General features: G+C 43.3%; 1 protein-coding gene and 1 non-coding gene across 2 annotated transcripts in view; both read left to right on the forward strand.

Annotated features, from left to right (window-relative positions):
* The first annotated feature begins 2141 nt into the window (after window positions 1-2141).
* Window positions 2142-2300, forward strand: LOC136390030 (U1 spliceosomal RNA). The gene has a single exon (XR_010748558.1). It is a non-coding gene; the product is annotated as a U1 spliceosomal RNA (small nuclear RNA).
* A 2759-nt stretch (window positions 2301-5059) lies between these two features.
* The window catches only part of FNBP4 (formin binding protein 4), a 44357-nt gene continuing 34328 nt past the window's right edge, over window positions 5060-15088 (forward strand). Inside the window, 5 exon segments of the mRNA XM_066361554.1 lie at window positions 5060-5337; window positions 6341-6433; window positions 12868-13004; window positions 13346-13529; window positions 14876-15023. Coding sequence (XP_066217651.1) covers window positions 5112-5337; window positions 6341-6433; window positions 12868-13004; window positions 13346-13529; window positions 14876-15023 — 788 coding nt within the window. The 5' untranslated portion in view covers window positions 5060-5111.

The raw sequence follows: 15088 nt of genomic DNA on the forward strand, positions 1-15088 counted from the left end.
CTCATCTCTCTCTGTTCCTGTCTGTTCCTATTTATCCCTCTCTCTGACTCTGTTAAAAAAAATAAAAAAATAGGCCCTGGCCAGTTTGCTCAGTGGTAGAGCGTCGGCCTGGCGTGCAGAAGTCCCGGGTTCGATTCCCGGCCAGGGCACACAGGAGAAGCGCCCATCTGCTTCTCCACCCCTCCCCCTCTCCTTCCTCTCTGTCTCTCTCTTCCCCTCCCGCAGCCGAGGCTCTACTGGAGCAAAGATGGCCCGGGCGCTGGGGATGGCTCCTCGGCCTCTGCCCCAGGCGCTAGAGTGGCTCTGGTCGCAGCAGAGCGATGCCCGGAGGGGCAGAGCGTAGCCCCCTGGTGGGCGTGCCGGCTGGATCTCGGTCGGGCGCATGCGGGAGTCTGTCTGACTGTCTCTCCCCGTTTCCAGCTTCAGAAAAATACAGAAAAAAAAAAATCAATGCTTCTCATCTCTCTCCCTTCCAACTTGTCTGTTCCTGTTTATCCCTCTCTCTCACTAAAATAAAAAACAAACCCAAAACAAAAAGCCTCAGTAAATCCAAGGGTGCTTAGGCCCCTGACAATCAAGGATTAGGCCTGACTTTTCTATACAGAGATTGATTCTGACCACATTTACTCTCTGAGTCTAAACATAGGCAAACTCTTCTGTAAAGATCTATATGGCCTGACCTGTGGTAGTGCAGTGGATAAAGCATTAACCTGGAATGCTGAGGTCTCCAGTTCAAAACCCTGGGCTTGCCTGGTCAAGGCACATAGAACAATCAACTAGTGAACAACTAAAGTGAAGCAACTATGAGTTGATACTTCTTGCTCACCACCCCCCCAATAAAATCAATAAATAAAATATTAAAAAAAGAAAAAAAGAGCCCTGGCCAAACCCTTATCAGGGTACATAAAGGAACAGGTTGATGTTCCTGTCTCTCCCTTCCTCTCTCTAAAATCAATAAAAATAAACATTAAATAAAAGCCAAATAATAGCCTGACTGGGCGGTTGCGCAGTGGATAGAGCACTGGACTGGGATGCGAAGGACCCAGGCTTGAGACCCCAAGGTCACCAGCTTGAGCATGGGCTCATCTGGTTTGAGCAAAGCTCACCAGCTTGGACCCAAGGTCGCTGGCTCCAGCAAGTGGTTACTCAGTCTGCTGAAGGCCCACAGTCAAGGCACATATGAGAAAGCAATCAATGAACAACTAAGGTGTCACAACGAAAAACTAATGATTGATGCTTATCATCTCTCTCCGTTCCTGTCTGCCTGTCCCTGTCTATCCCTTTCTCTGACTCTCTCTGTCTCTGTAAAAAACAAACAAACAAAAAAAGAAACAAACAAAAAAAGCCAAATAATAGATTGTTCTTTGTAATCTACAGATGGTCTCTGGAATATATTCATTGTTTCTTTGCACAACCCTTTTTTAGGCCTAAGTAAGGTGTAATTTGCCCATCTCCAGTCCAAATTCTTTTTTTTTTTTGTATTTTTCTGAAGTTGGAAATGGGGAGGCAGTCAGACAGACTCCCACATGCACCCAACCGGGATCCACCCGGCATGCCCACCAGGGGGCGATTGGGGCGTCGCTCTGTTGCGACCAGAGCCACTCTAGCGCCTGAGGCAGAGGCCATGGAGCCATCCTCAGCGCCCGGGCCAACCCTGCTCCAATGGAGCCTTGGCTGCGGGAGGAGAAGAGAGAGACAGCGAGGAAGGAGAGGGGGAGGGGTGGAGAAGCAGATGGGCGCTTCTCCTGTGTGCCCTGGCCGGGAATCGAACCTGGGACTTCTGCACGCTAGGCCGACGCTCTACCACTGAGCCAAATGGCCAGGGCCTCCCAGTCCAAATTCTTTTTTTTAATTTATTTATTTATTTATTCATTTTAGAGAGGAGAGAGTGAGAGTGAGAGAGAGAAAGGAGGAGGAGCAAGAAGTATCAACTCCGGTATGTGCCTTGACCAGGCAAGCCCAGGTTTTGAACTGGTGACCTCAGCGTTCCAGGTCAACGCTTTATCCACTGCACCACCACAAGTCAGGCCCAGTCCAAATTCTTAACACCTTCTGTGAAGCCAACAACAGTAAAACATTTCTTCCGCTAAAGCTAGTGTTTCTGAACCCTGGCTAAGCATGAAAATAACCTAAGAGAGGGTATATTTACCTGGTAGGGGAGATACCATGATCACAAAGCTGGTTTTCCCAGGGTGAGGCTCACCCATTGCACTTGGTGTGCTGACCTGTGCATTTCTCCAAATGTGGGAAATTTGACTGCATAATTTGTGACAGTAGAAGACTGCATTCCCATTCTCCCCTGGTTTAAACAATAAAATAATAAAACAATCTAAGAGCTTTCTTTTTTAAATTGATTTTTGAGAGGAAAGGAGAGAGACAGAGAGAGAGAGAGAAAGAAACATTAATTTGTTATTCCACTTATTAATGCCATCATTCATTGTTTCTTGTACGTGTCCTGACTGGGGATTGAACCTGCAACCTCAGCATGTCCGGACGATGCTCTAACAAAATGAACTGCCCGGCCAGGGCTCCTAAGAAAAAAAAAGTTTTTAGAGAGAGAGGAGAGAAAAAGAGAAAGGTTGATGGAGAGAATGATAAACACCAGCTTATAGTATGTAGTTGTTTCTCATATGAGCAAGACCAGGGTTTTGAACTGGCAATATCAGCATTTCAGGTCAACACTTTATCCACAGCACCACTGCAGGGCTGGTCCTATGAGCTTTTTTTTTAAAAAATAAGACCTTGCCCGCCCTTGGGGGTTAACTCTGTGAAGAGTGTCGGATGTGCATCAAAGTTGCCATTTCGATCACTGGTCAGGGCACACACAGGAACAGCTCATTGTTCCTGACTCTCTCTCTCTCTCTCCCTCTCTCTCTCTCTCTCTTCTCTATTCCCCTTCCTCCTCTCTCACTAAAATCAATAAATCTGGTGTGAATGAGTTAAAAAAAAAAAAAGACTTCCACTGCTCTCCCTCAATCAAACTGATTCAGTTTCTTTCTTTTTTTTTTTTTTTTTTTTGCATTTTTCTGAAGCTGGAAACGGAGAGACAGTCAGACAGACTCCCGCATGCGCCCGACCGGGATCCACCCGGCACGCCCACCATGGGGCGATGCTCTGCCCACCAGGGAGCGATGCTCTGCCCATCCTGGGCGTCGCCATGTCGCGACCAGAGCTCAGTTTCTTAATATTGTTTTAATGTTCTCCAGATGGTTTTATGAACAGCTGGGGTTGAGAACCCTGGATATAAACATAACAGTCACCTCCAGAAATTTAAGTTTTCCCCAAGGAAAACAGTCTTTCACATTTCTATGCATTCTGATTTAGCTCATAATCTCACCTTGGTTACAACCAGTTTTGTAATAGAATGTGGACTTCTGTGTAAACAAAAGTAGGAATAATAGTAACAATAGCTACTATGTAATGGTTGCTTATTTTGTTCCTGGGACAATGCAAAGGGCTTAAAACTATGATCTAATTTAAACTTCTCAACAACTCTGTGGATACTGGTACTAACACATTTACAGTTGCAAAAACAAATTTAGGGTTGTTAAGAATCTTCTCCAAGAAGTCAAATCTGGAAAGTGTTGGAGCTGAGTTATGAATCCAGATTTTTGGCTTCAGAACTTCTGTGCACAACTACCATATTTCAATGCCTCACCCCTCAGGAAATTGCTGCTAGTTTCAAAACAGCAAATTCTCCTGTGATTTTGGCTGTTAATTTTTCAGGAATCTTGCGAGTCTAAAGTCAGGATACTTTAATCCAGATACGTATTCCTCACATTGGCAAGAAAAGAAAGAACTTTTACTACTTATTTCAAGCTTGTACATTCTAGTCATTCAAAAAACTGAGTGCTATGTCCCAGAAACTACATTTCATACACAGGAAACAAGACAAGTCACTGCTTTCAGGGCTTTTGCATTCAACAACTAATCTGAGAGTTCATCCATAAGTAGAGGTAATGATATCTATCCCATAAGGCTGTGAGAATTAAATACAATTCTGTATGTAAAGCACTTAAGACCATGTCCAACGTACAGTAAGTGCTCGGTAAATGTTAGTAGCTATTACTAGAATGCTTAGTTAGGAACTAAGCAGCTGGGGATATAAGAATAAATATTACCAGATTTCTTCTTAAGCTCAGTTTAGAAGGGGTAAACGAGTATTAACAGTATAAATAAACGTCAAGTGCTGGGGAAGAGCTTAGCATTGAGATACAAGACAAGGTTCAGAGAGGTGGTGCCTGCTCTGGGTGTTGAAGAATTAAAATATTTTCTTCATGTGATTCAGCAGTTACTCCAGATATTGTGAGGGGCTGAAGATGAGACAGGTGATTTTCCAAGTGTCTAGCTCCAGAAGGAGGGTGGGGTGGGGTAGACACGGGACAGGGGGACAGGAGTTGTGTGGGTTCAAGGAAGATACATAAAGCAGGTTGAGGCTACCAGTGGGCCAAATTGGGTAGGCTCCTGTACCCTACCGCAACAATTTAGGTTTTTACCTGTATGTAGTATAATTTCTAGCGATTTTTTTCTAGTTGATAAGCAACACAGGCGACATCATCTTTGTGCTTTAAGAAATTCACAAAAGCATAAAAGATCCACTATTCTACTTGTTATTCAATGCTATACCCAAAGTAAGCCACAATAATCTGGGAGAAACTTTGGGAAAGGTCCTGAAAGCAGAACAACCTCCCAGAGTACAAATAACAACTAACAGCAAGTACAAAAAAAGAACATGGAGGACAATGAGGGTAAAGAAAAGACTTCGCAAAAGACGCATGGGTGGAGCCCGAGGTGCTGGGGAAATAATTCTAAACTCAGGCCCTTCCGTACTATTGGTTTGACTCTCCTTCTCTTTTCCTTCCCATTGGCTGCCGGCCTTATCAGTGGGCCAAAGTAACCAATCGCCTAGTGCCATGGGTAAAGCCTGCCCTTCTTGGGGGTGGAGGAGACAGAAGAACGTAGACGGCCCAAGGCGCTTGCGCAGACGCGCGTTCTGCCGTTAAAAGCAGGTCCTCTCAGGAGGCGGTGCGTGAATATAGATTACGCAGCGCCACGCCGAGCGCCCGCCCCTCTCGACTCCCCGACGCTCGGAGCTCGAGCTTGGGCCCGCGATGGGGAAGAAGTCCCGGGTAGTACCTGGCCGTCGGCCTATCCTGCAGCTCTCTCCACCGGGTCCTCGGAGCAGCACGCCTGGCCGGGACCCGGAGCCGGAACCCGATACCGAGCCGGACTCGACGGCGGCGACGCCCAGCCAGCCATCCCCAGCGGCAGCGCCGCCGCCGCCGCCGCCGAGCGCGGTGCCTGCCGCCGCGGCCCCGGAAGAGTCGCCTTCAGAAGGTAAGGGCGCGCGAAGGGCCCCGGAACTTAGGTGAGGCGCCCGAAACTCGAGCTCGGGGCTTGCGGCCTAGCCTGTCGGGCAGGGAAGGCCTGGGAGGAGGAGAAGCCGGGCGGGCGGCGTCCGCGTCCGAGGCCTGCTGCGGGCGGCCTGCGGGCAGGACGGCCCGGCTGTAGGCCCCGAGGAGACGGAAGGGGTGCAGGGCTTGGCCCCGCACCCCGAGACTCGGCCGCGGCCACGCTGGGTTTTGGATAACTGACGGGGAGGATGTGCAAGCGTGAATTTCCGCGGCCACGGCTTGGTGGCCGTGGAACCGGGCCTTTTCGACGCGTCATCCGCTCTCCCCTTCGTTTTCGTTGAAATCGAGAGATACCCATCGGAAGTGAGCAAGCCATTTTTGTGTCAGCCAGAGCTTCGGGAACCCCCAAATTGGCAGGTATCCCAGAAATTTCTGAAGCAGTGAGGGTGCTGGCTTCCTACGTCCTCCCCGGACGGGTCTTTAGATGAAGAGTTATGTGATTGGCTAACCATTATGATATACACCTGAAACTAATAGGAAATAATAATGTAAAGTGTCATTGACGTTTTTTTAAGTAAAAAGAAAAATAACGACTACGCTTATCCAGGAACCAGGTGCTGGAGAAGCTGCGATGATTTCAGGCGTTTAAAAAAATCTGGTTGAGTTGCTCTCGGGAAGGAAGTGCAATAGCTGAGCTTACTGTAGAGAAAGGCCCGGAGAACATTTATTGTGTGTGCGTTTATTTCAGGTGTGATTTTTGTTTATCATGTTCAGATTCTTAATTCTAAAGTCACTAGACAGAAGATTGTAGCTCTGCTTGTTTATCATCTCCCAGTTACTTGGGCCAGTGATGGATTATACGCCGTTTTAAAAAAGATGAACCCTGAACTTGAAAGGTCAAATCTAAGCTTGTTTTTGTCACCTGTAGTGTGTTTTCTGACCCATCATCTGACTGTAGTTTTCTTTTGCTGGTTTTCTAAATCCAGATGAACAGGAAGTGGTGGTGGAGGTTCCCAGAGTTGTTCAGAATCCTCCAAAACCAGTCATGACCACCAGACCCACAGCCGTTAAAGCAACAGGTATAGAGATTTTTCCTTTTCTACAGTATCTTTCGTTAGGATCAAATTGTATGTGTTTCTAGAGTGTTTTGTTGACTGCGTCAGTGTTGGCCGCTTTATATTTCTCCCATAAAAATAGAAATTTTAAATCTGTGATAGTTTATTGATATACATATATAGTATATAGGTGTATGTTTGTATATATATACATATAGACATGTATATACAGACATATGACATGTATGTGTATACACACCACACACACTTTAACCAATGTCAAATTTGTCACTGTTTAATCTGTACCTAAAATACTTTGTACTACTTTTTCTTCAAATGCTATTTTGTAATGAGTTGTTGCCTTCCCCATCTAACCTGGTGGTGTTTAGGGAACTTCCGGAATGTATTTGTATTTACTTACTGATTTTGTAGTGAGAGATCAGTATTTGTCCATTCATGGGTTGATTCTTGTATGTGCCCTGACCAGGGATCAAACTCACAACTATGGTGCATCAGGATGCTGTAACCAACTGAGCTGCCCGGCCACGGTTGATGTCATTTCTGTTTCTTTTCTAACATATGGCTTTGATTGGTGCAACAGTGGTTTTGCAGACAAATTTGGGCTCGAATCCTGACTAGCATTCATTCTAAGGCCAGGACCTCATTCACCTGTTAAATAGATCTTACAGGCATACATTTATTTCCTTTTTTTTTTTAATGAGAGAGACAGGAAGGGAAAGAGATGAGAAGCATCAACTCATAGTTGTATCACCTTAGTTGTTCATTGATTGCTTCGCATACATGATTGAGGGGCTCCAGCTGAGCCAGTGACTTTTGGGCTCAAGCCAGCAACTTTGGGATTTCAGACCTGAGACCTCAGTGTCCCAGGTCAATGTTCTGTCTACTGTGCCACCACCTAGTGGTCAGGTCAGACCTAAGTTATTTTTATTTTTATTTTTTTTTATAAATAAATTGTTATTTTAATGGGGTGACATCAATAAATCAGGGTACATATATTCAAAGAAAACATGTCCAGGTTATCTTGTCATTCAATTCTGTTGCATACATTTAACCCAAAGTCAGATTGTCCTCCGTCACCTTCTATCTAGTTTTCTTTGTGCCCCTCCCCCACCCCCGCCCCCCAGACCTAAGTTATTTTGATGATTATATTGAACAAATTATATATATAAAGTTTTGACACAGAGCAAGGGCGAAAAATGTTTTATGTATAGTGTATATACATCTTTGTGTGTGTGTGTGTGTGTACCTTGAAAGATTAAAATATGATTTGGTACTAAATATCTTATAATTGGTAAAACTTATTTTTTTATTTTTAGATTTTTTTTATTTACTTTTTTTTTACAGAGTCAGAGAGAGGGATAGACAGGGACAGACAGGAACAGAGAGATGAGAAGCATCAATCATTAGTTTTTCATTGCGACACTTTAGTTGTTCATTGATTGCTTTCTCATATGTGCCTTGACCATGGGCCTTCAGCAGACCGAGTAACCCCTTGCTCGAGCCAGCGACCTTGGGTCCAAGCTGGTGAGCTTTGCTCAAACCAGATGAGCCCGCGCTCAAGCTGGCGACCTCGGGGTCTCGAACCTGGGTCCTCCACATCCCAGTCCGATGCTTTTATCTACTGCGCCACTGCCTGGTCAGGCTAAAAATTTTATTCTTTTAAATGTGGTGTACTTTTTGTACAAATAACACCTGAAATAATAGATGCTGTTCCCTCCTCCTCCCATTTGCTACTTTATAAAAAACCCAGCATGGGTTAATAAAGCTAAAACTTGGTTGTGAGAGACATTTACAAGCTAGAAAATGCTATTTTGTATTTATGAACTTCATATATTATTTCATTTGAGCCTTCTAAGAATCATGTAGGATAGAATTTTACATGTTTCTAGGAGAAATGTCCTTGTTTGCTATGTCAGCACTTCAGGCCTTCATATGCCTTGTGAACAGAAATGTTTTCATTCTATCTGACATTATCTTACCAGGTATCAGTTTATTCAGTTCTTAACCTATTAGTTGGTATAAGGTATAGGAAATGTTTGTCCAACAAAAACCAAAGGAAAACAGTTTTCTGTTTTTTTCATGGTTTTGTATACTAGAGTAGATAACTCAAGAGTTGGCTATAGCCTGACCAGGTGGTGGCGCAGTGGATAGAGCATGGGACTGGGATGCGGAGGACCCAGGTTCCAGACCCCGAGGTCGCCAGCTTGAGCGTGGGCTCATCTGGTTTGAGCAAGCTCACCAGCTTGACCCAAGGTCACTCACTGGCTTAAGCAAAAGGTCACTCGGTCTGCTATAGTCCCATGGTCAAGGCACATATAAGAAAGCAATCAATGAACAACTAAAGTGCCACAAAAAGAAAAAAGGAGTTGTCTTTATTATTTTCTTGAGATGACTTTTTTTTTCTTTTTTTTTTCTTTTTGTATTTTTCCGAAGCCGGAAACGGGGAGGCAGTCAGACAGACTCCCGCATGCGCCCGACCGGGATCCACCCGGCATGCCCACCAGGGGGCGGTGCTCTGCCCATCTGGGGCATCGCTCTGTTGCGACCAGAGCCATTCTAGCGCCTGAGGCAGAGACCACGGAGCCATCCTCAGCGCCCGGGCCAAATTTGCTCCAATGGAGCCTTGGCTGCAGGAGGGTGAGGGGTAGAGAAGCAGATGGGCGCTTCTCCTGTGTGCCCTGGCCGGGAATCAAACCCAGGACTCCCACACGCCAGGCCAACCGGCCAGGGCTCTTGAGATGATTTTTGTATTTTCCTTTTATCATTATAAACATGCCAGATTTCTTTCCACAAAAATTAAGTAAAAATTTGGCCCTGGCTGGTTGGCTCAGTGGTAGAGCGTCAGCCTGGCGTGCGGGAGTCCCGGGTTCGATTCCCGACCAGGGCACACAGGAGAAGCACCCATCTGCTTCTCCACCCCTCCCCCTCTCCTTCCTCTCTGTCTCTCTCTTCCCCTCCCACAGCCAAGGCTCCATTGGAGCAAAGTTGGCTCGGGCGCTGAGGATGGCTCCACGGCCTCTGCCTCAGGCGCTAGAATGGCTCTGGTCGCAACAGAGCGACGCCTCAGATGGGCAGAGCATACCCCCTGATGGGCATGCCGGGTGGATCCCGGTTGGGCGCATGTGGGAGTCTGTCTGACTGCCTCCCCGTTTCTGGCTTCAGAAAAATACAAAAATTAAAAAAAAAGTGAGGTAAAAATTTAAGTTATTAATATATACTTTTATAATATATTAGAGCAAACATAGCTAGTATTTTTATAGCTATGTTTTAAAATAAAATATTTTTATTTTAAAAAATAGTATATGCATGTGGAATTAATTTTAGAATAAGTTCTATTCAATTAGATCGATAGATTACTAGGATAGTCAACCAGTGTAAGCCATCTTCTAGAGAAGGGTACTTAATGTGGATCAACGGAGTGTCAGAGGTGTGTGGATCGCCTAAAATTGCACAGTCAAGTGTGTGTTCCTGTGAGTGGGTTCATAGCTTTTATCATCCTGATTATTAATAGTTTCTTTGACTAAAAGGGTTAGAAACCACTGTTTAAATGATGTACTGTAATGAGGAAATTTGAATAGCGTTAATGGAAGTACAAGGAACAGTTGCTGTTTGGAGCTTATCTTTCTCCTCTCTCCCTTCTTTTCTCCATCCTCTCTCCCTTCTCCTCCTCTCCTTATTCTTGCTAAAATGAATTAAAAAAAAATGGTGAACTAATGTATGGTGTCTTTGATTATATTAAGTATGTCTCTTCTCTCAAATACTAAGTTTAACAGTTTTTATTTTGTTTCGCTATTTAATAGTCATTATGTTATTAGGAGCTTGGAAGAGGTTTGATATATGTGCTATGGAAAGCTCTGAGGTGAAGAAAAAAGGAATCGGTAGAGCCTTGGTGAAATTTGTTACCCATGAGACCTATATCAAGCATGGGGAATTGCCCCTGCTTGGAGAATTTTGTAGTTAAAATTCTGCACAATTCACCTGGCTGGAACCTTTTACCAAAGGGTATATGTGGCATTAAGGACAGTGACATGTGTGACTAGATTTCTGATTGTCTCTAAGGATGTTTTCATCTTCCTCCTTCCCTCAAAAAGCCATCTGAGTGCCAACTGCTAAAGTGCAGACTTTGTCCATAGAGAAATGTCTCCTTTTGTAGCTGTATACCCTACAAGGCTATTACCTTTGTTAGACTATCAGGAAAGTTGACTGTCATACTCCAAAACCATGAGAAATAAAAGATTTGGTAACACTGTTAAATGTCCACTTCAAATCATTCTAATCAGTTTAAAGTAGTATTTAGGAAATTAATGTTTAGTGTAAGAACTTGCCTGTATACTAAAACAAGATTTATGTGACTAAAGCAGTGAATGTAAACTCTTGTATGATAAATGAAGCAATTTGTTACTTCTACATGAATTCATGAATTCGTTTTTGAAATTATAACAAAAATAGATTTTGCTTCCTGATAAATGTGTTCATTTACCAAGTATTTATTGAGAATATAGAATGTGCCAGACACTTATTTAGTCTTATTAATAAAGCTGAAAAGTCTAGCCAGGCTTTAACATTTTATGTACATATTATAATAAAATGATATATACAGAGGGCATGCAGGGGTGGGCAAAATTACAATTGTTAGAAAAAAGTCATGCAGGTCATGATTATTACAATGTCTTTTTTTTTTTTTTTTTTTTTAAAGAGGAGAATCTGTCAATTTTAAATGAAGTCCTTTTTTTATTTTATTTTAATTTTATTTATTCATTTTAGAGAGGAGAGAGAAAGGGAGAGAGAGACAGATAGGGAGAGAGAGAGAGAAGGTGGGGAGGAGCTGGAAGCATCAACTCCCATATGTGCCTTGACCAGGCAAGCCCAGGGTTTTGAACCAGCGACTTCAGCATTTCCAGGTCGACACTTTATCCACTGCGCCACCACAGGTCAGGCTACAATGTCTTCATTAATTGGAAAGAATGTCACAATCTCATAAGTGCTCAAATTGCTAACCTTCATTATATACACATTCTTGTCCACTTTTAGTGTTTATCAACCACCATTCAGCGGACTGGTGGCATTCTGCCGCAAATTTGGTGCCAGTTCATGAAAGAGTTAACTACTCTGATACTATATAGAATCAGAGATCTTTTTTTTTTTTTTCAATTTATTCATTTTAGAGAGGAGAGGGGGAGAGAGAGAGAGGAGACACAGAGAGAGAGAAAGGGGGAGGAGCTGGACGCATCAACTCCCATATGTGCCTTGACCAGGCAAGCCCAGGGTTTTGAACTGGCGATCTCAGCATTTCCAGGTCGATGCTTTATCCATTGCGCCACCACAGGTCAGGCCAGAATCAGAGATCTTAGTTGAATTTGCTTATGAGTGATTTCTGCCTTAGCGATCCCAAAATAATTGTTTTCACTAGTCCCCAATTGTAAACCTTGAAAACCAAGTCCTAGCTGGTTGGTTCAGTAGTAGACCATTGACCTGGTATGTGGTCCTGGATTTGATTCCCAGTAAGGCGACACAGAAAGAAGCACCCATCTGCTTCTCCTCTCCTCCTCTTCCTCTTCTCTGTTTCTCTCTTTCTCATGGCTTGATTGATTAAAGGGCATCGACCCTGGGTGCTGAGGATGACTCCGTAAAGCCTCCGCCTCAGGCACTAAATATAACTCAGTTGCGAGCATCACCCCCAGATAGGCAAAGCATCAGACCCAGATGGGGATCGCTGGGTGGATTCAGATTGGGGTGCATGCGGGAGAGTCTGTCTCATTATCTCCCCTCCTCTCACTTTAAAAAAGAAAAAGAGAAAACCATTGGTTTACTTGCTGTACTCTAGCACATTGGCACAGAGTTTTTGCCTGCTTTTGTCTACACTTATATGTGCTCACTTAATTTGTAACATCAGAGTAGCCACAGGTGATACAAAGGAAATAGCATAGTGACGTTTTAAGGACCATACCTGAACTTCACTTTGAGGGAGACATTGATAATTGGTGCTAGCTTTTTTGTTTTTGTTGCTTATTGTTTTATTTTTGTTCTAGTGTTTTGAATTCCATTTTGAGGGAAGAAATTATTGGAAAAGAATTTTGCTTTTAATTTTGAAAATCTTTGTTTCATGTACCAAACCCTAATTTGTTTATGTCTTTGAGATGGATACGTAAATCAACAAACGCTAAAATCAGGATTTACCATACGCTATTTCGACAGAGTATAAGGTTGAATGAGCACATATTTTGAGTAGGGTCTCAAGTAGCTATACAGATTGATTTTATTAGCTCCAAGTGCATAATATATACCTGTAGTAGTTCATTGATGGTTTATTTGAAGTTTGTTCTAATCTGTAAGAAAATTAAACCTGTTTAGCTAAAGAATCATGTTTATTTTTTCTTGGATTCTTCCTAGCACATATTAGCATTGTTAATTACTAATGTTTGCCTTTCTGTTATTAGGAGGTTTATGCTTACTTGGTGCATATGCTGATAGTGATGATGAAGAGAGTGATGTTTCAGAAAAACCAGCACAATCTAAAGAGGCAAATGGAAATCAGTCAACTGATATTGATAGTACATTGGCCAACTTCCTAGCGGTTAGTGGTGCTTTTGTTTGGGTCTTTAAGTTATTGAAAACACTTTGGGACCTAGATCTCAACTGCTTAGTCCCCTTGTCAATCTGTGTCTTCCTCTTCCTTCTTCTCTCCTTTTACCTCTCTTCCTTTGTCCCTCCCCATCTCTCTTCATTTTATTTTTAAGGTTATAAGAGAGCAACATGGAGAATAGAAAGGTTTGGGGAACTTGCATAATTAGAAGATGAGGGTTTTGATTTGAGAAGCTGAGAACTGAGCATGTGGGGTTTTATTTTAAAGTGATTGCCATTTTCTTAGTTTTCTAGTTTTGATGTGATTAATGCATTTGTTATTTTTTTCTAAAGGAGATTGATGCAATAACAGCTCCTCAGCCTGCAGCTCCTATAGGAGCTTCTGCTCCACCTCCAACTCCACCTCGCCCAGAGCCAAAGGAAGCAGCATCTGCCCTTTCTTCCACTACTTCCAATGGAACAGATTCAGCCCAGACACCAGGGTGGCAATATGACACTCAGTGTTCACTGGCAGGAGGTAAGCTTGATCTTTTTTTTTTTTTTTTTTAATTTGATTCATTTTAGAGAGAGAGAGAGAGAGAGAGAAAACGGGGAGGAGCAGGAAGCATCAACTCCCAAATGTGCCTTGACAAGGCAAGTGCAGGGTTTTGAACCGGCGACCTCAGCATTCCAGGTCGACGTTTTATCCACTGCGCCACCACAGGTCAGGCCAAGCTTGATCTTTTGATCTTTAAAGAAACCTAAAGGGTTGTAGGCATTGAGATTTCCAAGATAAAAACCCATATGCTTTAGCTCCAAACTGTAGGATTCTGCCTTTTTAAATACAGTGTTTTGGAAGATAAGTAGAATAGCTATTTCTGAGAATTAGTAGGATATATTTTTATTTTTGAAAGATAATTGCGTGCCCTTTTAACCAGCAGCAGATTATGCAAAATGAATGATTGAAGCTATTATTTTAAAAAAATTTGGGGAGGGGCTCACCTGTGGTGGCAAAGTGGATGATAAAGTATTAACCTGGAATGCTGAGGTTTCCAGTTTGAAACCCCAGGCTTGCCCAGTTAGGACACATATAAGAAGCAACTACTATGAGTTGATGCTTCCTTCTCTTCCCCCTTCCCCACCCCTCCCCGAAATCAATACATAAAATCTTACAAAAAATTACAGGGGTTCAAGATAAGTTTTTGTACTATCAGACTTTTTTCCCTTCAAGGCTGCCTTTGTGTGTGTGTCAGAGGGACAGATAGGGACAGACAGGAAGGGAGAGAGATGAGCATCAATTCTTCATTGCAATGCCTTAGTTGTTCATTGATTGCTTTCTCATTGTGTCTTGACGGGGTGGGTGGGGCTACAGCAGACTGATTGATCCTACAGCAGACTGATTGGTCCCTTGCTTAAGCCAGCACCTTAGGCTCAAGCTGGTGAGCTTTGCTCAAATCAGATGGGCCTGTATTCAAGCTGGTGAGCTCAGGGTTTTGAACCTGGGTCCTCCGCATCTCAGTCTGATGCTCTATCCACTGTGCCACCACCTTGTCAGGCAAGACTGCTTTTATAAAGCATGCATGCAAAGATGATGGGGGAGAGGTGTGGTTACCCCCCAGGGGACATTTGACAATGTCTAGAGACAATTTTTGTTGTCACAACAGGGAGAGTGTTATTGCATCTAGTGGGTAGAAACCAGGATGCTGCTAAACACTACATAAGACTGCCTCCCACAACAAAAAACTTTCCTTCCTAAATATTAAAACAGTGCTAAGGTTGAGAAACCCTCTGTTAGATTGGTATGGCTTTAGAGATGACTTGGGATATAAGGTCAGAATTGTGGAGGAATTTGCACTTCTTAAAATTTGTTTTATTTTCTTCTAGTTGAAATTGAGATGGGAGATTGGCAAGAAGTCTGGGATGAGAACACAGGATGCTATTATTATTGGAACACACAAACAAATGAAGTGACATGGGAGTTACCACAGTATCTTGCCACCCAGGTACAGGGATTACAGCATTACCAGCCCAGGTAGGAATGGACTTGGGAAAGAAATTACCTAGAAGGAAATAAGTCTTTGTCCTTTTTTTTTTTTT

Source organism: Saccopteryx leptura, chromosome 1, assembly GCF_036850995.1.
Source record: "Saccopteryx leptura isolate mSacLep1 chromosome 1, mSacLep1_pri_phased_curated, whole genome shotgun sequence".
NCBI classification, from domain to species: domain Eukaryota; kingdom Metazoa; phylum Chordata; class Mammalia; order Chiroptera; family Emballonuridae; genus Saccopteryx; species Saccopteryx leptura.